This window comes from Danaus plexippus, chromosome 7, assembly GCF_018135715.1.
Source record: "Danaus plexippus chromosome 7, MEX_DaPlex, whole genome shotgun sequence".
NCBI lineage: Eukaryota > Metazoa > Arthropoda > Insecta > Lepidoptera > Nymphalidae > Danaus > Danaus plexippus.
Genome location: NC_083541.1, coordinates 45,615 through 65,632, shown reverse-complemented (window position 1 = coordinate 65,632; position 20,018 = coordinate 45,615). Strand labels below are relative to the sequence as shown.

The following is a 20,018-nucleotide window of genomic DNA, read 5'->3' as shown; positions in this document are numbered from 1 at the left end:
CCGTCCGGGCGGAAGACGCCGCGGCTATGAGCGTGACAGAATTCATGATTATAATGGAAACAGTTTTTATTAAACAACTCTCGCTTTTATTTAGTACAGCAGGACGCCGAATACTTATATAAAATGAATCAAGTCATAATTATTTTTTTTTTATATAAAAGGTGGCAAACGAGCAGACGGCCTAGTTGATGGGCAGTAGTGACCATCGCCCATAGACATCCGCAATGTAGATGTTGCGTATGCGTTGCCAACCTTGGTTTTTGAGGAAAGGGAGGGGTGGGATTAAGGAGATAGCAGGAAAGGGTGGGAACAGGTAAAGAGCAACCGGCTCTCTCACTCATCAGATGAAACGCAGCCATCAAGAGCTATTTCACACCTATTTTCCGTGAGAGGCTGGTACTTCCCCGGTCGAGCCAGCTCATGTTCGAGCTATAGTAACTTGACCGCGGCTAGGCTCTACCATCTTAAAAAAAACCGTGATAAATAGCAATACCTACAAAAAAAAATAGTTTAGCTTCAATTTTAAGAAATATCTTACTCCTTTTTTTGTTTCATGTATTTAGAGTACCTAAATACAATTTATGATAACGATGAAGACCATTTGAAACTATTTTATTGTTTGTTCTATACATGGGGAAATCTTGAATATAAGGTTTGCAGTAAAGTTTAAAATTTCACCTCAATATAATAGTTTAAGGTCCTTAGTCTACAGCGGCTAATGATTCCTGGATAAGGTTGTGGTCATGGTAACGGTGGGCTAGAGGGTGTTAAGACTGAACGGTCCAGATCCAGCAAAATAAACGCTCGATGGATTCCAAAAGCACAAAACCTGGCGTCCTGTTACTCATGTTATTGATTATGATGATTTTGCTTAAAATTTTACAAACAAAGAACTATCGATAGACATAGAAATTCTAAGCCACTATAGGTTGCATATTCACATCAACATCACAGTCACCAATCTATAGTACTGCATAAACTATAATCGATTATTTCGTTGACTTTCATTTCTTAAGCATTCAATAAAATCACAATTTTTACGCCAGCGTTTCCTTGTATGTAAATACATATTTACAAATTACATACTACGGACTCATTGTTATAAAAAAAAATATTTTTCACCTTAGATATCATTATAACGTAAATATCTCTTTACCACCAGAAAACCTTTGGTTGTGAGTTGTCACAGGCACTGTGGTAAAAGTAATCTTTCTAAGTATAAATTTGTCGTATCCGGACAAAGCGGTCCGCTTCCTCCCTCCTCATGCACACAGCAACGGATCGCAACAGTTTATCTTCGATAGTAATTTCTGGTGCGCACAATTTGGAAGTTTTTAAGGGAAGAGTGAATAGGGTATAACTGAAAAAGCGCTTTTATCATCCAAAACGATATTCACCTTTCACAGCCAAGTACGAAAAAGTTCTTTTAAAAGATAAATAAAAAAAAATATGTCTCGTGAAAGTCTCTGAGATCAGATAGTATTTATTAAATCTTTAAAAAGATATTGCATGAGTTTTTTATATTTATAAAAGAAAAAAAGATTGCCTTAGAACACAAATAGAATTTAGTTGGATTCAAAAATCACAACATAATATTTCAAAAAAATTTAATAATGTGATTCTTATAATTTTCTTATGTGTGACATTTTATAATATGAACAAATTTTGAACGATAGCGGACAGATTTCACGACGGAGCAGTTTTTGCAAATCTTCGTTATTATTCAATTTGAAGTAACTTTTTCATTTATGATACTGTCAGTTTGACGTTGATGTTTACTAAATATTTAAATTGACCTTTAAAAGTATCATCTAGTATCCAAATTCCAAAAAAAATCTGACTAAAAAATGCCTCGAGTTAAAATTGATTACGTTGTGAGCATGAGCAGTGAGGACCCTGTAAGAACTTTATCTGACTACGTTTTCAAATAACCTGCAATTGAATATAAATATTAAACTACATTTAGTTGGCATGTTTCACAGTTGTTTATCTTTAGAAGTGAAGTACCCAATTACAAACTTTAATTTTCAGGAAAATCCGGCAAACAATTTATTATCGTGGGAAATAAATAAAAAGAAATGGCTTTGTAAGACGGGGGAGACCTCTTGTTCAGTAGTTCTACAGCTGACTAAGGCTGTCCAGGTATTAAATGATATCATTTCAAAGAATTATAAAAATGTTGGTTTAATTTAGTTTTAAGAATCACTAACAATGAATTACAATGTTTATTTTTTTAATAATTCGATTTGTAGTAAAAAAATTTGGATATAATGACATACTTATGTTTAGTGTTTCAACAGATAGAATCGATCACGATTGGAACATACCACACGTCTATGTTAGAGGTGTTAGTAGGATCATCAGAGAAGCCCAATGAAACCTTTGAGGTATGTTGCTCAAGTGACTTATGCAAGAAATATCTATATTGTGATTTTACAAAAAAACAAAACATGCAATAGTAAGAAATTTTGTAACATAATCTATTATATTTGTGTAGGTGTTAGTCCCGAGTTGTGTGCTGTGTTCTCCACGAGAGGCTCGCGGAGCACCAGTTGAGAGAGTGAAGAGCTTTACACGAGATGAACTGACATCTGTCCGACAGAGACGCTGGGACCGATTGAGACTAGTCTGCTCACAACCTTACAACAGACACTGCAAGGTGAACTGACAAACATACTAACTTTGATGGAACAAGACATTGAAATTAATACTCAATTTTAATTCCAGTATGGAATCTCATTTGTTCATATCTTTGAACCGGAAAGTCCAACTCTGTCCGGTCACACAGCCTTGTCTATCTCTCGCACGTTCCGCCTCGAGGAGCTTGGTTCAGAGGATGAAGAGTTCCGTCCTGGGGAACTGTTCCATAAACACAAACAAGACCAGAAAACACATAATAGTACTGGTAACTGAACTTGATATCTGGATAATTCATATTACAAGTCAAATAATCTAAACTTCTAATTGTTCTAGATGCACAAATCAGACAAGCGACGTCGCGGGCACTGAACAACATAGGCGACTCCTCCACCAGATTAACAAAGACGCCAATATCGAAAACTAGCAACAGACCGTCTGATCAAAGCTCGAATTATTCCACTCGAGAAAAGAGGAGTCTCATGTATACAGAGGATGACGAGCAACCACACCAGAAAATAGATAGAGTTATAGAAAGACATGGGAGAGAGAAACAGAGAGAAGATGGAAAAAAGAAAACTGACCAGGAGGCCAAGAAGAAGAAGACCGGCAGTAAGAGAGAAGAAAGTAAGGGAGATGAGAAGAACAAGGAGACAAAACATACAGACAATCGGACTCAGGACCAGACACATACTACATTAATGAATTCCACTAAAAGGAAACACTCCCAGGAAGGTACGGAGCGTGTCGTATGAGATGCACTACTACACACAGCGTTGGTTCATGAACATAACTGTGTATTACGTATTGATCTCTATGTGCGTGTCTGATGTCATTTTTCATTGTTTCATTGTGTCTTAGAAACACTTGTCTTGACGAGATAAAAGGTTTGCATCTTATTTAATAATGTTGTTATATATGTATTACTTCCAGCCCCATCCCGGGCTCCGGCCCGTCCCCTGTCTTCTCTTCTGTCGGATGTGGTGTTCTCTATTTCGGGATACGTGAACCCGCGTCGAGCGTCGGTCCGCGCGGCCGCTCTCCGGATGGGTGCGCACTACACGCCCGACGTCACCGCCGACTGCACACATCTCATGTAATATAAGAAACTAACACACAGACATACACGCTCTGTACTCGAATTGATTTATAAAAATACTTAGCTTTCGAATGACGACCGGCTCCAGCGACGTATAGGAAACGTATCGATTACACATTCTCTGGTTAGATTTAATTGAACCCTAAACAAAGACCACACATGTTTGTCTGTCCCTAGCTGTGCCTTCCCCAACACTCCAAAACTCCGCCTGGTGCGGGGAAGCGTGGCCGTCGTCAAGGCCGAGTGGGTCGAAGACTGTCTGCGCTCGGGGACCAGGCTGAAGGAGACGACATACGACACGAGGGGAGGGGCGGGGGGGCGCCACCAGGACAGTGAGAGGACGGGAGACGGGGGAGGAGGAGGGAGGGGGCGATGTAGTAACGGTGACTCCGCAGAGACGGAGCATGACACGGACGACGAAATAGAACAAGTCATGCGACGACAAAAGAGAAAACGACTCAGTGAAGAGGAAGAAGAGGGAGGGGAGGAAGACCGGGATGTGATGTGCGACACGGACGAGGAGGACGGAGAACAGAGGCGGGAGGAGATAGACGCCCGTAAGGTGAGGGGTCGAGTGACAGTCAGGTCTCAATATAGTGTAACAAGAGTCCCGGAGACGGGAGACGACCTCAGCAGATCGCAGGACAGAGTTGGAGGAGAAATATGAATTTGTTGGTGAAATCATAAAATACATTTTATATACTGTATTGGTGAATGTTAGGCCGCGTCCTTCAAAACGTGTGTGCGTTTCTGTGTGTGTTATAATTAGGGCGTGTGTGTGCAGTCGCTGCCGACGTTCCTGGCGGGAGTGACGTTCTCCCTGTGCCCGGAGCTGCCGGTGTGTGAGCGCGCGCTCCTGGAGCGGTACATCACAGCCTACGGCGGGGTGGTGCTGCAGGTCGGTCTGGTGTAATGTATACTATCATCTGCGGCCGCCCCCGCTCCTGCACGAGGCAACACAGAATTCGCCGTGAAGTCGGTGACCTTGTGTATTATTTCTATAACATCGCAGCAGTTGTCTTCCGAGAGCTAAGTTTCTCGCCCATCCTTATGAATTCCCGAAAGCAGCTGTTGTTAGGAGAGTTCTGATACTCGAATGTCCTGTCTCTAACTCGGTGTGTTTGTCCGTCAGTGTGCCAGCGAGGCGCCGCAGTACACCATCAGCTCGTCGTCCGCCTCCAACCCCGCTTGGCTGTGGGAGTGTCACACACGCGGACGACTGCTGCCGCTCGACTGATCGCTGGGACCGTGTGTAGCGACCACAGCTCTGATTCAATATTCTGTTGTGGGTTCACTATACAATAAATGTCTTGTATGATATTAGCAAGTTTTATTTGATACTGATGGGAAGGAACGAACGACGCCCGGAGACGAAAGATTACCTTTTAACACTGGAAAGACGGGGAGGGGTCCGGCGACGCATTCTGACGTTCACGTTCGATAACATCGCAACTATCACTGTGGGCGCGGCGCGAGCTTTGATGGAATAGTTTATATTTCAACGTGCCGTCGATGTTATGGCTATAGTCTCACCCTGAACTAAATAAACATCACATCCGCCGACACAGACGGCGCCGGGTCCTCACACCAAGCGGCAATTATTAAGATAAACAGTATCCCTCTGAGGGTAGGTCATGATACTTACATTATCCGTTTCCAGCTGAGGTTGTCACATGTGAAGCTAATTGTATAGAATCTCACCAACTGCTGCTTTCGTGGAGCAAACAGTGTCATTTAGTTACTTTACAATGTCTAGGCTGAGCGACCATCAAATATTATAATCGTTACAATCGTTGCCTGAGGAGCCGTGAGACGGTCAGACGGTGTGGGTGAAGATGTAGAAAGTAAATGCGATTCAGAAGAAGAGATAATTCCATCCGAAAAGAGTTCTGCAAGCACCGAAGACTCAAATGACCGCACGCCACTAGGTTGTTATAAGAATATTTGCATCTATTGATTATGAGAATTACCGACGTAGATGATTTGACATATCTTACGATAACTTTTGAATATATTTCGTTGTCTTTTAAGCTGCTGTGCAACGTCAAATATCACTCAGGGGAAGAGGACGAAGGAGGCAAGGCGTGAGATTCACGAAGGCAAACTGCGGATGATGCGGATGGTAACAGTATGGTGTCGGCGGGAGGAGGATCGCGGAAAAAACTCTGGAACGGAGCTTGGTCAAGTAGGTCGACGAGCGCAGCACAACATTTTGACTGAACACTCTCTTCCGACTCCGTACGCAAGAAAGAAAATTGACGATAAGTTTATTACTGCCTGGAAACTTTTATTGGATGATAATATTCTGCGTCGTATAGAGAAGTAAAAAAAAATACTAACTGTAATAATGAATCCAATAAAACGTGATATTTGCAAAAAACCATTATGTGGACAATGCAATCAATCAAAGATATATCTTTGTCAAAATTGTAAATAAATTAATAAAAACGTTGTAGTTATGAAAACGATATCAACACGAATCTAATTAATGTTTGAATCACAGTCCCGCCTTAAATACACTTTTTGGGTCACTCGACCCCCAGCCGTCGTTCTTGGTGAGAGTATTTCGCCTTTGTAGTGTTAAGAAGACTTTCTTATTTAATAAAAACTGATCATAGAATAAAGCAAGGTTCATGAAAACAGCTGGCAACCAGAGAACGCCACGTATTGGTCCGCAAACAATGATGAGTCCTCATACATTGGTTCCTATTAATAATACTGAATACACCCCACACCCGTGGACGCTGAGCTGGGTGGAGACAGCTGTCTGCCTTCCACCTCACCAGCACCTCCCTGACGACTTACACTCAACATGTACTCAGTAGAGACCTGCACTGAGACGGAACCGAGTTTAAACTGGCATCATATTTGTATTCAACTAACATTATAATTTTTTTTAAAGTTAGTGACCAGAATAGAAGCAGGATGTTAGGGAGCCGCTTAACTAATAAAAGTGTCGAATTTGATAAGAATTTATTTTGTTAGTCTCCGGTCTCGTCACTGAGATGTGAGTAGTGTGAGCTTCTCGTTGAGCTGCAGCTGCGTCTTGATGAGTTGTGCCAGCGTCACCACCTGGAACACGCCAACAACCGCTCATGTCATATGGGGATGTCTTTTGTAGATGTGTGTGCGTGTGCGTGTGTGTGTGTGTGTATGTATGTGAGTCGTACCATGAGCAGGTCCTTGACGCTGGAGGCGAAAGCGTCGGCGAAGGAGGAGGCCGAGAGGTCCGGCAGCGAGGCGGCCAGCGCTAGCAGCTCCCTTCCCACCGCTTTGTTGGGCGCCGCGCGCTCTGCCACCACCTCCTCTACGTACGACAACACCTGTAACAGACTCTCCGTGTGAGAGGCCGCCAATGACCGAGCGACAGCTTGACAGTGACGTTTTTTAACCGTCAGGTATTCGCACGGAAATGAATCAGATATTGAAGCGCGACCTCACGAGGTTATCGGGGAACGGTACCTGGTCGAGCAGGCCGGCGAGCTTGTTGGCCGCGTCGGCGACCTGTGCGAGGTCAGCGGCCGGCGTCACCTGGCGCGAGCGACCCCCGCCACCCATCGTCTTCTGACACAGCTGGAGCCCCACGATCTAAGACACGTTACACTATTGTTTATCGAGTCAATAACGTTCACACTTAGCAACAAAATAAGTTGTAGACGTTTTATACAAAATTATGAAGTGTTCCTTCATAAAAAAAAAAATTATAACAAATAAGTAACAACCACTATCCAAGAATATAAAATAGCTAACAATATCAAGGTCATAGTTTCATTTTACACAGCCGTTTACAACAATAGTATATCATTTATTAAGACAACATGTTCAGAAAGATTTGATTGCAATTTAAAGTTATTTTAAAATTCTTAAAAAATCATTAATGCACTTTATATTCTATTAATTTTAATATCAGTAAAATACAAGTAACATTTTCGTCGTCCGGGTTGAACACCCATCAGTAAGCTCACCTCCGGCTCGTAGTAGGTGAGTCCTACATCGATGGGTGTGAACATGCAGCCCTGCTTGCCGCGGGGCACTCCGAGCGCCACACACACGTACGCACGTAGACCCATGCGGGCTCCGGCCAGCGACGTGTCCAGCGTAACGTGAACAGGCTCCCGACATTCACGGGAGTAGTACTCGTGAATCACGGAGGAGTGATTTGTCACTTCGTTGCCTGTCGCCCACCATCCTGAAATAAATATTGGCTTTGTTTAAAATAAGGGTTCGACGAAAATGCGGGCCCCCTGAAGTAAGCTGACCAGCCGACATTGATGGACCCCTGACACTCAGAATGCTCTTCAAAATGGTTGTGTAGTTGTTTTTTTTTTGGTTTCCAAGCCATGTTCTACATTTTGAATGTGAAAAGTAGGGAGTCATTCAAAACATACTCTAGAATTGAATGTTGCTTGTCCATTTCTAAAGCCTTGAAATAACCAAGGTTAAAATGAAACTAGTATTATTCGGATTTACTACGCGGATTTTATTATTTAAAAACTACATAATCCCGACGTTTCGGTTACTTTGCAGCAACCGTGATCACGGGCAGACGAGGTGTGCACGGTAGTAAATCCAAAATCCGCATAGTAAATCCGAATAATACTAGTTTCATTTAAATGAATACTCGCAAAAATCTTAGATCTCATTATAACCAAGGTTGTTTCACTGAGGTATAAAAGAAGGATTCTCAAACTGGGGGGATTTTGCAGTGAACATGCAATACTTGTATCTTTGGTATAGCTTGGACAAAATGAATTCAATCCCAATTAGAGTATAACCAGCAGTCCAACAAACACAACTTTGTTTTGGCACTCAATGTCGAAGTCCTCAGAAAAATGTTAATGCACCCAGAGTAAAAGTTTGCAACTTGTCATAGATATGGACAAGGGACAGCATGACTCATTCACTCGAGCACTAACAGGTTTGTCATGTGAGCTCAGACCTAACAACCTCGATGCCTCAGTATGCAATTAAACTGATAACCTACTTGCATGATTTCTAGAGTCCTTATTAAGGAAGCTTTAAGAAAAAGCCTTTGGCTTACAATTGATCTAAGGCTTCCACTACTTTTATACTAACAGCTAACGGCTCTTGCTTTATTATCATATAGTAGACAGTAATAAAGATTAAACAGCAGTGCATCATAACTACAAAATTAGTAATGACAACTTACCGACAATGTTCTCTGAAGCATTGACTCTTCGGTTGAGTTCATAAACATCCATAGCATAGCTGAGCTCAGCTTCGACCTGGTCGGCATGTTCCTTGTGTGGAACACAGAAACAATTTGTGACTTCTACAACACCTTTGTCGGATGTGCCTATAAAACCGAAAAATATCAATATAACCTAACCTTACCAAGAACGATACCAAGAACAAACGATGGAACACCATTAAGAACAGCATATTTCATTAAATTGATCACATAGTTTTATAATTGCTATTATAGAAACTTAACAAATGAGAATAAATGCAATAATGGGTTGGAATTGTGACGTCGATGTTAGGATTGAAATTATTTGTAACCGAAACGATATTTTAAACCCAAGACGGACTGTTACCAAGTAAAGTGCCGATAACGCGGTGGGAGTCTGCATTTCGACGCTCGTAGGCATCCACAATTTGAAATAAAACAACAGGATGAATCTTTACAGACAAATTGAGTGCCATGTTGAACTGTTTGAAAGAATGACAGATAGGCTTAAGAGACGTCAAGACAGTAATTGACATAATTTATATCGAAGATTTTCGTTTAGAAATAATATACCTAGTTACGAAATGTAAATGACAAACGAAATGTCTCTCGGAGACATTCATAACGTTTTTAGTGTGCATCGTGTGTCATGTTTGTATAATGTAAAGGACTGAATGTTTTTGTTTCCGACCTATAATAGGCAAATACGAATCAATATCTGAGGTTGGGTATCGTTCTATTAATTTAAGATTAAAAATGAGGTTTTAATTAAATCCTGATGAGGGGCTTACATTTGAAAGACATATCTAAAATATTGTTGCGGAAACACATGGAATGTTAGGTTATGTTGGACTTTGTGTTTGGAAATACCCCGAGAGTCCATTTTAAATATTATATTTTGATAAGTTAGTAAACAAATTTGGCATAGATAACGTTCGAATTCTCTTCTATGTTTCGGCGGAAGTGAACGAGCAAGGGAGTTACAACTTCTCCGTACCTGAATCTGAAGAACATATTGCTAACATTACAAACCCAAAAGATTCTATTTTAAGATAAGAATATGGATCCCTCAAAAGGTTGTCTAAGTGATAAAGTTCCTCCCATATTCTATATACGCTGCGCCGAAAGCTTAGTTGAACCATTAATAATTATATTTCATAAATCTCTTAGCGAGTTAGCTTCCTTACTTTCCAAGTGGAAGGAGGGTTAAAGAGGGATTTAAAAAATATACAAAATTAAACACTTATATCTATCTATAACACTATAAGCAAAATCTTAGAAAAGCAGTAATCAATCAAAGTGCACCTTTTATTCATAAATCTATTCAGCTTGACCCACTTAGTTTCGTTAACATACGTTCAACGTCAACAAATCTGTCGGTATTTACAAATTAATTATGTTTGGATATGGATGAAAAGCATTAAGTTGACGCAATTTATATTGACTTCGCATACGTGGTCACATCCATAGATGGTTTCGTTGCTATGTTACAAAACGAAGGCAAGCGGTGGTTTTGGAGGTGCATGCAGTAATTTCGTTTCTGTAGAAAAATTTTCTTTCTTTCTTTCTGGCTCTGGCATGCGCCAAGGTTCAATACTACGTCCACTCGTATATAATGTATATGTTTATGATATATACACCTCTGTACAGCAATCCCGATTTCTCAATTTTGCAGATGTACAAAAAACATATGCATACAAAATAAATAACATTGAAATTCCTAAAAACTATTATGTACGCGATCTTGGAACTTGGGGTTCAGTTTCATTCGAAATTACTAAAGAATGAGCAGATAAAATCACAACTGACAAAGCTTTTAGACAATTGAGATACATAAAACGTGAATTATACTTTGCATAAGTTCGCAGCTTGTTAGCAGCAGATCGCACTACAAACATTTGAGTAGAAAAAAATGAAAAAAAAAACATACAGTTGGATTGGCTATCTATACTGAGGCTTGCCATCATTAGAGACACGTTGTAAGCCCTATGATATAATGATACTTATTCACTTTTGTCTAATGAAATAAACTGCAACGATCTGATAACCTTGTTATAATTTCGTATACCAAATCGACGTACTTGTCGAACAGCATTATTTAATACACTGCCGATGGGCACAAAATATGAAAGCTACTGCTTAGTATATCGTTTAGCTACTATCTACAACGACTTATTTTCTCACTTAGACATATTTAATATGAAGAAACCAGAATTTAGAAAAGGCTTTAAAAACGCTACATGTTAATTTATTATAAAAAAATACAAATGCATACACACAGACACACACACACACACGCTCACGCAAACACATTCGCACATCCGCACACAACAACGAACAGTCTTGCTAATTAGTATTGTAATTTATGATTAATTAATTCTTAAGTTACTTTTATATTTCTACTTTTACTGTAACTGTATTATCCTGTATTGGTCTTAGTATTATTTAGTTATATTTATAATGTCATTATGATAAGCGCTGTTGAATTACCGAAATAAATATTTATGTTAACATTAAATTGTACTTCAATACGCCCATGTTTTTATTCTAGAAAATCTACCGTTCGAAGAATTATTTATATCATCTCTTTGCCGCTGATGTCGTGACTCGTGGTCATTCGTGTATTCCATCTCATCTACACAACATTAGTTCCAGAAACCCAATTGCAAATGTAATCTCGATGAAGGAACTGTCTCCTAGCTTTTTCTCAACTGCCCTAAACTTCTTCACCCTCTATATGACGTCCTGCCCTAAAACACCCTACAACATCACCATTTTTTAAACGCCGAGTGTCTGTTGTCGTTTATAAATAGGTACTTTTTTGCCTTCTTTTTAATATAGGAAGGTACGCACTATGTATTACTAATTGCATCAGATGCACCTTCAGAAAGTGCCTTTGCCAATTAGTTTTCTTCCATGGCCAAGTTTGTCTAGCAAATATGAGTAAAAGATAAATTGTGGTAAGGAGGATCAAGGACGATGAATGTGAAACAGCTGCTAAGGTTTTTGAATATAACCTTGATTTGCAACATGCCACTGCCATTTTCTTTGCAAAAGTGTTCTCTTATTTTTATGTATTAAAATCAATAGTTAATATTATATTAGGCAATGTGAACGTTAAACTTGTACTAATAAGTTCCGAGTAAGTAGATTGTAGCTTTCTTCAATGCTCCTTAATAAGCCCTAACTTAAACTATCACCTCACAGTGACGCTGTCAAAGCCATCAGGGCTAAGAGCTATAGTCAAGGCGAAACTTAACTTAAATTATGGTCTGAACATTGGTCTTCTAAGGTCTTGAAGAAATAAATTCTTTCGTGTCGCTGAAGAGGCAAATCGCACTCAAAGACAGACGTAAAAACACGGTTTAGCAATCTTATCCCCTTTAATAAGAAGAAACCCAAAATGTATAGTATTCTACACATCTCATTTTCATTAAATGTTTACGTATGTTGTTTTGCAGGTGGCACTCATCTCACTCGCACTGTATCGCGGATGTTTAGCAAGTCTTGATATTTACCGTATTCGTCGTTAGTGGGAGCCTCTCGCAGCCTTCATCTTTCAATTTAATTTTTTAAACTCTTAATTTCTTAAACCAATTTTGGACGGTCCTAAAAAACTTCCGTAAAAGATGCATAATACAAATTGCGTGTCTTCAATCCTATAGATTATAGAGTAGGATTTATAGATAGTGCCTTCACCTAGGTACCAATAGGTTATATGAGAGGCAAGCTCATAATCTTTTATAACTTACTTTACAAAATGTTTCTTTTGTCTCTCCATATTGAAAAGTAAAAAAAAAGTTTAAAAGATACTTTTCTGCTAACGAAAAGCTAAAAATAAGTAGTTAGTCATTCGTGGCTTAAAGTGGAAGAGGCTCATGGAAAAAACTAGTATACTAAAAGAATAATAGACAAAAAATATATTAATGTTGTTGATTATAAGCCAGCCATACTGCACAAGAGAAATAACAAGCTTGTGACAGGAGAAATAAACTGTAGCATATTGTTTTCGATTTTCTATGATGCCTACATGGTAGGTATACTTATATGTTGGATTCCAAAGCTTAAAATATTATACCTTTATTTTGCTAAGAAGGGTTATTGAATAAAAATATCAATTTTATACTACTTGATACATTTATTCAAGTAATAATATTTCATGCAAACTCAAAAACTCACTTTGGAATATTCAAAGGAAGAAACACAAACCTAATGCTTCATGGACTTTTAATAAGAATCACAGAAAAAATATTTTTAATAACTACTTAAAACATTATAAAACAAAAAATGTTGTAGATCCCAGAAACAGGGATCTTTATTTGTTGTACTTTATTGTATGAAATTGTTCTAAATGTCAATTCCTTCATGGTCTAGTTGTCTCCCTTGGCAGGAGTGGTGTGAATCCTGATGCCGTGCATCTCTGCTATGTCACTCTTAAGGGATTCAGTAACCAGTCTGTGTTGTTTAACAGTTGATAACCCTACAAATTCTTTAGCTTCAATACTTATCTGTAATAGAAATTAAATCAAAGTAGTAATTTTCAGCAGGTACTTGTTCCAAACTTTATTATTTGATGACAGTAGAAAGCATTGTTAGATTGTATTAACATATTTACTTCATACATAGCACCACAGCCACCAGAGATGTCCTCTACGCTGATGTATGTGATACCGGGCAATGATTTCTTGAGAGCTTCCGTTAATTTCTCTTCTTTCGACAGACAATTTTGTTGAAATGCGCTTCCATTACCACCGACAGTGCGGCTCTGGAAATTAAATGATTATTATAACTTGGAGGATAATTTTTTTCTTAAAAAATTATAACAAATTAAATAAAAGGGTACTTTAAAAATTATTTCATACATTCTTACACATTCAATCAATATTATTTTAATAAATATAAAATTTGGGATCTGTATTGTTCAAAATTATTACAAATTAAGTAAAAGTCTTACCAATTGGTTCCTAAAAGGTAACAAAGCTTTAATGAAGTGTCTAAACATTTTGAAACTTATTTTTTATGTATTTAACGCGTATATTTAATTTCAAGCATTTCGGTTAAACTCCTATTCTTTCATTTTATTTTACATAACATAACCTCTATTTCAGTTCTCTAATTGTCAACATCAAATATCTGTATATATTCATATTATATTCTAAAATTATGTTAATATTTAATATAATAAATTTAGAAAAAAATGTAAGCCAAACAAATTTATCTTTAATTAAATATGGTTAATTAAATTTCATTGTTAAACAAATGAAAAGCTTTATTTAAACTTCATTTTATATAGTTGCCTATGCTACTATGTTTCCTATGCTAGTGGGTTATTTTCTAATAACAAATATATTTTTTTCATAAAATTTTCAGCAACTTTATTCGGTAGCCTTGAACTTTTTCATATTTTATCTTAATGGATCGTTGTCTGCCATCGGCTACGTCAGTGTCACCGATAACAGTTGACAATATTTATACATCTGTGATCTGTTCACTGTTGTTACTTCAAAAATCAGCGTGAAAAACACGTGCTGTGACTTAAAACATTATTATGAAATATCGTTTATTACCGAAAAATATATAGTTATGTTAGAGTAAATTGTAGGGAAAATGCCTCCTTACAAAGCAGGGTTGTTGAAAAGAAAAAATGAGTCCCAAGAGTCAAAAAACAGTAATTCAGAAGACAAGGTAAGCTTTGGGGTTTCTTTGCTACAGTAGTTAGTATCTATCTAGTGCATGTAGACTTGTTTACTTGTTCTGCCGAGGATTTCAGAACAAGTCCTAGAATTGGAATGGATAGAAGGCTTCATTGACATGTTCAACAGCCTTAATAGCTATTTTAAACTTTAATTACTATCAAAGTAGACAGGTGAATATAAGCTGCGGATCTATGATTACATCGAATATCTATCACCTACTAAAATACAATAATTATTAGATTGTTTTAAATTATTATATGATATAGAACACCACCAGTGCTGATGAGGGAGAGGAGTTAGTGAAAGGCTTCCTGGATGATGAGGACGATGCTGCAGACTCTGAGCCTGAGGAGGACGAACACTCAGACGGAGAAAGAGATGCAAGTCACTTTTATTTACTAGCACTTGTTTTTCAGTGATTTTCAGTCTTCAATCAAATGATTTTCAGCTTTTTATTTTATATTTAAATAAAGAAACTGAGATATATTTTATGTGAGGTTCATAATGTCTTCACTTGTGTTGTCTGATACACATCATAATGAAATAATTGGGTTTTGTTTAAGGTGCAATATTAATCAATGTTAGATCACAAACCCTGTGAGCACATTTTATCTTCTAATATCTGTTCGAAAGTTGAATCTTAGTATTTGACATCAATATTGCAGGAAGTTTTGTTTGAAGAACATGATTCAACATTAGGTGATGATGAGCAGGAAAATGAAACATCAGAAGCTGAATCTTCTGTAAGTAGTTCTGTACTCTAGAATAAATCATTCTATTGAAAATTTTACTTTCCTTGCATCTTTTCTTCTAACTTTAAATTTACAATAGCCTATCAATAAATATTAGTTTGATAATAAGATATATCATAAATTATGTTAAAGGACCTGACCGATTCAGAGGAAGTTGAAGAAACTGATGAAGATGAAGGTGACAGTAGTGAGAATGAGGAACAGGTGAGCAGTGACAGTGGAGCAGACACTGGCATGGCGCCGATAACAACAGGCAGCAGTGATGAGGCAGTTAGGAAGATAGGAGGCAAGAAGAAAGTAAAACAAGTGACCAAGAAGACACAGGAAAAGAAGAAAAACAATAAAACAAGTATTGAAATAATGTCTGCTAAAATACAAGAAGACAAAGTGACAGCACCCGTACAACAAAAAGGTGGTAAAAGATAACAATGAGCTTAGAAATTAACATGGAAACCTGAACATGGACTGTAATTTATTTTATTAGATGAGTACGAGTCTGGAGACACATCGGACGAGGAGGACAGAACTAACACCGTGGGTGACATTCCCATGTGGTGGTACAATGAGTACCCGCATATCGGATACACCTTGGACGGCGAGAGGATCATCAAGCCACCACAGAGGGACCAGATTGATGAATTCCTTAAGTGGGTGTTCAGCTCCATTCTAAGCACTGAGAATTTACAATGATGACTAACTTCAGATATGAGCACTTTCGACATTCTTCTGAGTGGTAGTAATTTTTGAGTGGTTTCGTCGTTCGTTCGCAGGAAGTGTTCGGATCCTGATTTCTGGCGCACCGTAAAGGACCCACAGACGGGTCAGGACGTTGTGCTGGCTCCCAGCGACTTGAGATTGCTGGAGAGACTCAGAGCCTCACGCCTGCCCTCCGACACTCACGACGACTATGAGGTGACGTCGATCATTGTTATGACCAGCCGCTCACTTAGAGAATAGGTCTATAAGATTGTCATCGATTTCCTCTTCAGCCGTGGGTGGAGTGGTTCAGTCGCGAGGTGTTGGCGACGCCTCTGCGCGCCTTCCCAGAACACAAGAGATCGTTCTTGCCGTCTCGCTCGGAGCAGCTCGCCGTCTCCAAGCTTGTGCACGCCCTTAAGATGGGCTGGACGAAGACCAGAAAGGAGATGGCCGCAGAGAGGAGGAAGAAGAAGGTAATATGCCGAATTTTTGTTGCGAGAGTCGACAACCGGATATTGACTAACGGCCAGTCTCACTGTCTGTCTGTGTATCGTGGCAGGAGCGTGCCTTCTACGACTTATGGTCGTCGTCGGCCACATCTGCGACGGGCGGAGCGCGCGTGTTGCCCGCTCCGAAACGAGCGCTGCCGGGACACGCCGAGAGTTACAACCCGCCGGCGGAGTATCTGCTGGATAACAAGGAGGTAGGACTAGCTGCACCCACACACACCGCACGGGACACGCACACACATACTTACACACAAATATGCTCATTCACAGATGAAGGAGTGGGACTCGCTGGCGGAGACCCCTTGGAAACGAAAGTACACCTTCCTACCGCAGAAACACAGCTGCTTGAGAGAGGTGGAGGCGTTCCCGCGGTTCATTCGGGAGAGATTCCTGCGTTGCTTAGACCTGTATCTGGCACCCAGAGCGATCCGTATGAGGGTAAGGGACTAGGCGAGAGTAATGACGGAAATTTAAATGTGTTTGATACGACGGAAAGTTTAATTCCGATTCTGGATCCGTTTCCAGCTGACCATTAACGCGGAGGACCTGGTGCCCAAGCTGCCGTCCCCGCGAGACCTACAGCCCTTCCCTACGGCCGAGGTGCTCCAGTTCCGAGGACATACGGACGTCGTCCGCAGCTGCGACTTCGACCCCTCGGGACAGTACGTCGTGTCGGGAAGCGAGGACGGCACTCTCAAAGGTCTCCTACATTTCTTATCACATTACATGGGAAACCTCTCAATCGGATCCCTAATCGCCTTTCGTCACCTTTATAGTGTGGGAGAGCAGTACTGGTCGCTGTGTGCGCACGGTGTCCCTGGGAGCGGCCGTGACGCGCGTGTCATGGAGTCCTGCAGCCGCGCTGTGCCTGGTGGCGGCGGCGGCCGGACCTCGCGCGCTGCTACTAAACGTGCAGGCGGGCGCCGGCGCGCACCGCGCCGCGCGTGCCACCGATCGCCTGCTGGCCGAGGCGCCTCCGCAGCACGATACTCGCAGTAAGTACTCTGCCTGTGAACGCGCTCTCCCGCCTCCGCTCACCTGTGTCTAACCCCTCCTCGTTCTCTCCTCCACAGTGGACGAGCGCACGTCGTCGTGTGTGGAGTGGGAGGAGGTGGACGCGACGCAGTGGGCGCACGGCATCAGGATCTCCATCAAACACTTCAAGCAGCTGGCGCACGTGAGTGTGGATTCCTGTCCGGCCGTCGTGGTCCTCTCCCCGCCGCGGGTTCCCTAACGTATTGTCGGTCCGCAGCTGTCGTGGCACGCCCGAGGCGACTACCTGGCGGCCACGGTGACGGAGGGCGCATCTCGCGCGGTGGTGGTGCACCAGCTGTCCCGACGCCGCTCGCAGCTCCCATTCCGACGAGCGTGCGGGCTGGTGCAGGCGGCCGTGTTCCACCCACGCCGGCCGCTGCTGCTCGTGGCCACGCAGCGCGCCGTCCGCATCTACGACCTCGTGAAGCAGGAACTGTCCCGCAAGCTGCGACCGGGCGCCCAGTGGCTCAGCTCGCTGGCGGTGCATCCGGGCGGAGACCACCTGCTGCTCGGCTCCTACGACCGCAAGCTGGTGTGGTTCGACCTGGAGTTGTCGGCTCGCCCCTACCGCACGCTGCGGGTGCACGGGGGGGCGGTACGCGCGGTGGCCTTCCACCCGCGGTACCCGCTGTTCGCGTCGGGTGGCGACGACGCCTACCTGGTGGTGTGTCACGGCACGGTGTACAACGACCTGCTCACGAACCCGCTGCTGGTGCCGCTGAAGCAGTTGGCGGCTCCCGCGGCGGCCGGCGCGCTCCGAGTGCTCGACCTGCGCTGGCATCCTCACCAACCCTGGCTGCTGGCCGCGGGCGCCGACGGCACGCTGCGCCTGTACTCGTGAACCTCGCCAACTTGTATATAATAAAAGATACCACACCGACCGTGTTCGCTCATTTCCTCGTCATCGCGGAACAAAACTGTGCTCGTAAGATAAGAGACGGATAAGACGATCACAGAATCAGTAACGTGCCGAGGTGATTTCATCAAAGTTCGGAATGTTTGTGGTCCTAACACGAAAAATATAGGAAAGAAATTACAGAGGTGAATGCCTGCTCGTGCTGTTGTTAGCTGAGGGTTGGTATTTTAAGATATTTTTTTTTTTTTAATCAACACTATTTCTAATCAACAGTATTTTCTATTGAACTTTAATTAGATTTGTTTCTATTGAACTTTAATTAGATTTGGGAGTTCTGGTTTTCCAAAGATTGTTTTGGGCGCATGACGTTGTAGAAACCTTCGATTGTGATAACACTATTCAAACTGATAATGTAACTCCTGAATTAAAAAGATTCCCTTGTAGTTTTATTCGATTTTCACTTCGTGTTTTAGATTTTGAAAAACTAGTCTAAACAATATTTAAAGCACAATAAATTACACTTGCATTTACTTTCCAATGAAGGACGTCCTGTTGCTAAAGGATTTTGTGATAATGTTTTGAAGTAGGTATAATATCTTAGTCGTGGTCGTGGTGGCGTGGAGGTTAAAGGACCGCCTCTCATGCGTGAGGGCGCGGGTTCGAAACCTGGCAAGTACCAATGTGATTTTTCATACTCATATGTACTTTCTAACAGTATTTAGACGCCACTGACGGACGGTGAAGGAAAACATCGTGAGGAAACCTGGACTTATAATTTCAAATTATAAGTTTGAAATCGCCAACCCGTCTTGAGCAAGCGTGGCGATTAACGCTCAAACCTTCTCATTGCGAGAAGAGGCTTATGCTCAGCAGTGGGCTTCCGAGGCTGATGATGATAATATCTTAAACACAAGGAAGTCACTTTTATTCTTCGGTTACAATAAGGTCCTGAAAAATACTTAGAATAGTGAACAGTAGACGGTTGTCATTACTCCTCTACTTAATTTTTTTTCGTATCATAATATTTTGTGGTTTCTTGATACGGGTAATTAATTTAATATCGACGGTCACAAACAGCCTGGAAGCCTTCCGTTACAAACTTTTCTACTGATTCAACTCTCCTGAGGGTCCCGTCTGCGGTCTGCTGACTTCTCATTTACAAATCATTTGTTACCAGGGTAATTTTGTATGTCTACTTAAAATGAGAGTATGTATTTTAAAAGCATATTTGAAAGTAGCTTTATGGTTTATTACAAATCAACCTTACCTACCGAATATTATTTTGTTTATGGTTCCCTGATATGGTCTCGTTATATAATTTATGTATTTGAATTAGTTAATAAGATCTCATAATTTTGTACAATGTTAATGATATTTATACAATAACAAAATGTTATAAAATTTTAAAAACGTAAAATATTTTAAATGCATAAAGATCGCAAGAATTTTCACTCAACTATTATACTGGAACACCTGAGGCGCTAATTATCGACCAAATAGTTTTTTTTTTGGAAGAGCTGTTAGACCGATATTAAACAAACAAG

General features: G+C 40.8%; 4 protein-coding genes across 9 annotated transcripts; 2 read left to right on the top strand and 2 right to left on the bottom strand.

Moving 5' to 3' along the window:
• The first annotated feature begins 1,737 nt into the window (after positions 1-1,737).
• Positions 1,738-6,221, top strand: LOC116770598 (DNA repair protein XRCC1). 6 transcript variants are annotated; one of them, XM_032662139.2, is made up of 10 exons: positions 1,738-1,898; positions 2,032-2,142; positions 2,301-2,387; positions 2,498-2,659; positions 2,728-2,899; positions 2,974-3,372; positions 3,571-3,733; positions 3,914-4,298; positions 4,521-4,634; positions 4,869-6,221. In XM_032662139.2, the coding sequence occupies exons 1-10, from the start codon at positions 1,848-1,850 to the stop codon at positions 4,971-4,973; spliced, it is 1,749 nt and encodes a 582-aa protein (XP_032518030.2). In that variant the 5' UTR covers positions 1,738-1,847; the 3' UTR covers positions 4,974-6,221. The 6 variants fall into 6 exon arrangements, with proteins under 6 accessions (XP_032518030.2, XP_032518031.2, XP_032518029.2 ...); XM_032662140.2 differs by having other exon boundaries at positions 2,728-2,905; positions 5,768-6,221; XM_032662138.2 differs by having other exon boundaries at positions 2,728-2,905.
• Positions 6,222-6,694: 473 nt separating this feature from the next.
• On the bottom strand, positions 6,695-9,455 carry LOC116770602 (eukaryotic translation initiation factor 3 subunit F). The gene is made up of 6 exons (XM_032662146.2): positions 9,295-9,455; positions 8,907-9,053; positions 7,702-7,925; positions 7,199-7,324; positions 6,907-7,059; positions 6,695-6,808 (listed from the first exon to the last, which is right to left on the bottom strand). Exons 1-6 carry the CDS (start codon positions 9,401-9,403, stop codon positions 6,734-6,736), a joined length of 834 nt encoding a protein of 277 aa, XP_032518037.1. The 5' UTR covers positions 9,404-9,455; the 3' UTR covers positions 6,695-6,733.
• Positions 9,456-13,045: 3,590 nt separating this feature from the next.
• LOC116770611 (bolA-like protein 3) lies at positions 13,046-14,047 on the bottom strand. The gene is made up of 3 exons (XM_032662157.2): positions 13,882-14,047; positions 13,543-13,692; positions 13,046-13,435 (listed from the first exon to the last, which is right to left on the bottom strand). The coding sequence occupies exons 1-3, from the start codon at positions 13,927-13,929 to the stop codon at positions 13,298-13,300; spliced, it is 336 nt and encodes a 111-aa protein (XP_032518048.1). The 5' UTR covers positions 13,930-14,047; the 3' UTR covers positions 13,046-13,297.
• Positions 14,048-14,388: 341 nt separating this feature from the next.
• On the top strand, positions 14,389-18,499 carry LOC116770597 (ribosome biogenesis protein BOP1 homolog). The gene is made up of 13 exons (XM_032662137.2): positions 14,389-14,612; positions 14,890-15,003; positions 15,289-15,366; positions 15,508-15,787; positions 15,860-16,022; positions 16,146-16,287; positions 16,365-16,547; positions 16,634-16,777; positions 16,854-17,021; positions 17,109-17,283; positions 17,360-17,578; positions 17,657-17,760; positions 17,836-18,499. The coding sequence occupies exons 1-13, from the start codon at positions 14,535-14,537 to the stop codon at positions 18,457-18,459; spliced, it is 2,472 nt and encodes an 823-aa protein (XP_032518028.2). The 5' UTR covers positions 14,389-14,534; the 3' UTR covers positions 18,460-18,499.
• Positions 18,500-20,018: the final 1,519 nt, after the last annotated feature.

Excerpts from the sequence above, each read along its gene's own strand:
- LOC116770611 (XM_032662157.2), bottom strand. The coding sequence starts at position 13,929 with ATGTTTAGACACTTCATTAAAGCTTTGTTACCTTTTAGGAACCAATTG. Across the intron at positions 13,693-13,881 it reads TACCTTTTAGGAACCAATTG|AGCCGCACTGTCGGTGGTAA; the intron begins GTAAGACTTTTA and ends TTTAATTTCCAG. Across the intron at positions 13,436-13,542 it reads GCTGTGGTGCTATGTATGAA|ATAAGTATTGAAGCTAAAGA; the intron begins GTAAATATGTTA and ends TTTCTATTACAG.
- LOC116770598 (XM_032662138.2), top strand. The coding sequence starts at position 1,848 with ATGCCTCGAGTTAAAATTGATTACGTTGTGAGCATGAGCAGTGAGGAC. Across the intron at positions 3,373-3,570 it reads AAGGAAACACTCCCAGGAAG|CCCCATCCCGGGCTCCGGCC; the intron begins GTACGGAGCGTG and ends TATTACTTCCAG. Across the intron at positions 4,635-4,868 it reads ACGGCGGGGTGGTGCTGCAG|TGTGCCAGCGAGGCGCCGCA; the intron begins GTCGGTCTGGTG and ends TTTGTCCGTCAG.
- LOC116770597 (XM_032662137.2), top strand. The coding sequence starts at position 14,535 with ATGCCTCCTTACAAAGCAGGGTTGTTGAAAAGAAAAAATGAGTCCCAA. Across the intron at positions 16,778-16,853 it reads ATCTGCTGGATAACAAGGAG|ATGAAGGAGTGGGACTCGCT; the intron begins GTAGGACTAGCT and ends GCTCATTCACAG. Across the intron at positions 17,761-17,835 it reads ACTTCAAGCAGCTGGCGCAC|CTGTCGTGGCACGCCCGAGG; the intron begins GTGAGTGTGGAT and ends GTCGGTCCGCAG.
- LOC116770602 (XM_032662146.2), bottom strand. The coding sequence starts at position 9,403 with ATGGCACTCAATTTGTCTGTAAAGATTCATCCTGTTGTTTTATTTCAA. Across the intron at positions 7,325-7,701 it reads TCACCTACTACGAGCCGGAG|ATCGTGGGGCTCCAGCTGTG; the intron begins GTGAGCTTACTG and ends AACGTGTCTTAG. Across the intron at positions 6,809-6,906 it reads GCGTCAAGGACCTGCTCATG|GTGGTGACGCTGGCACAACT; the intron begins GTACGACTCACA and ends GGCGTGTTCCAG.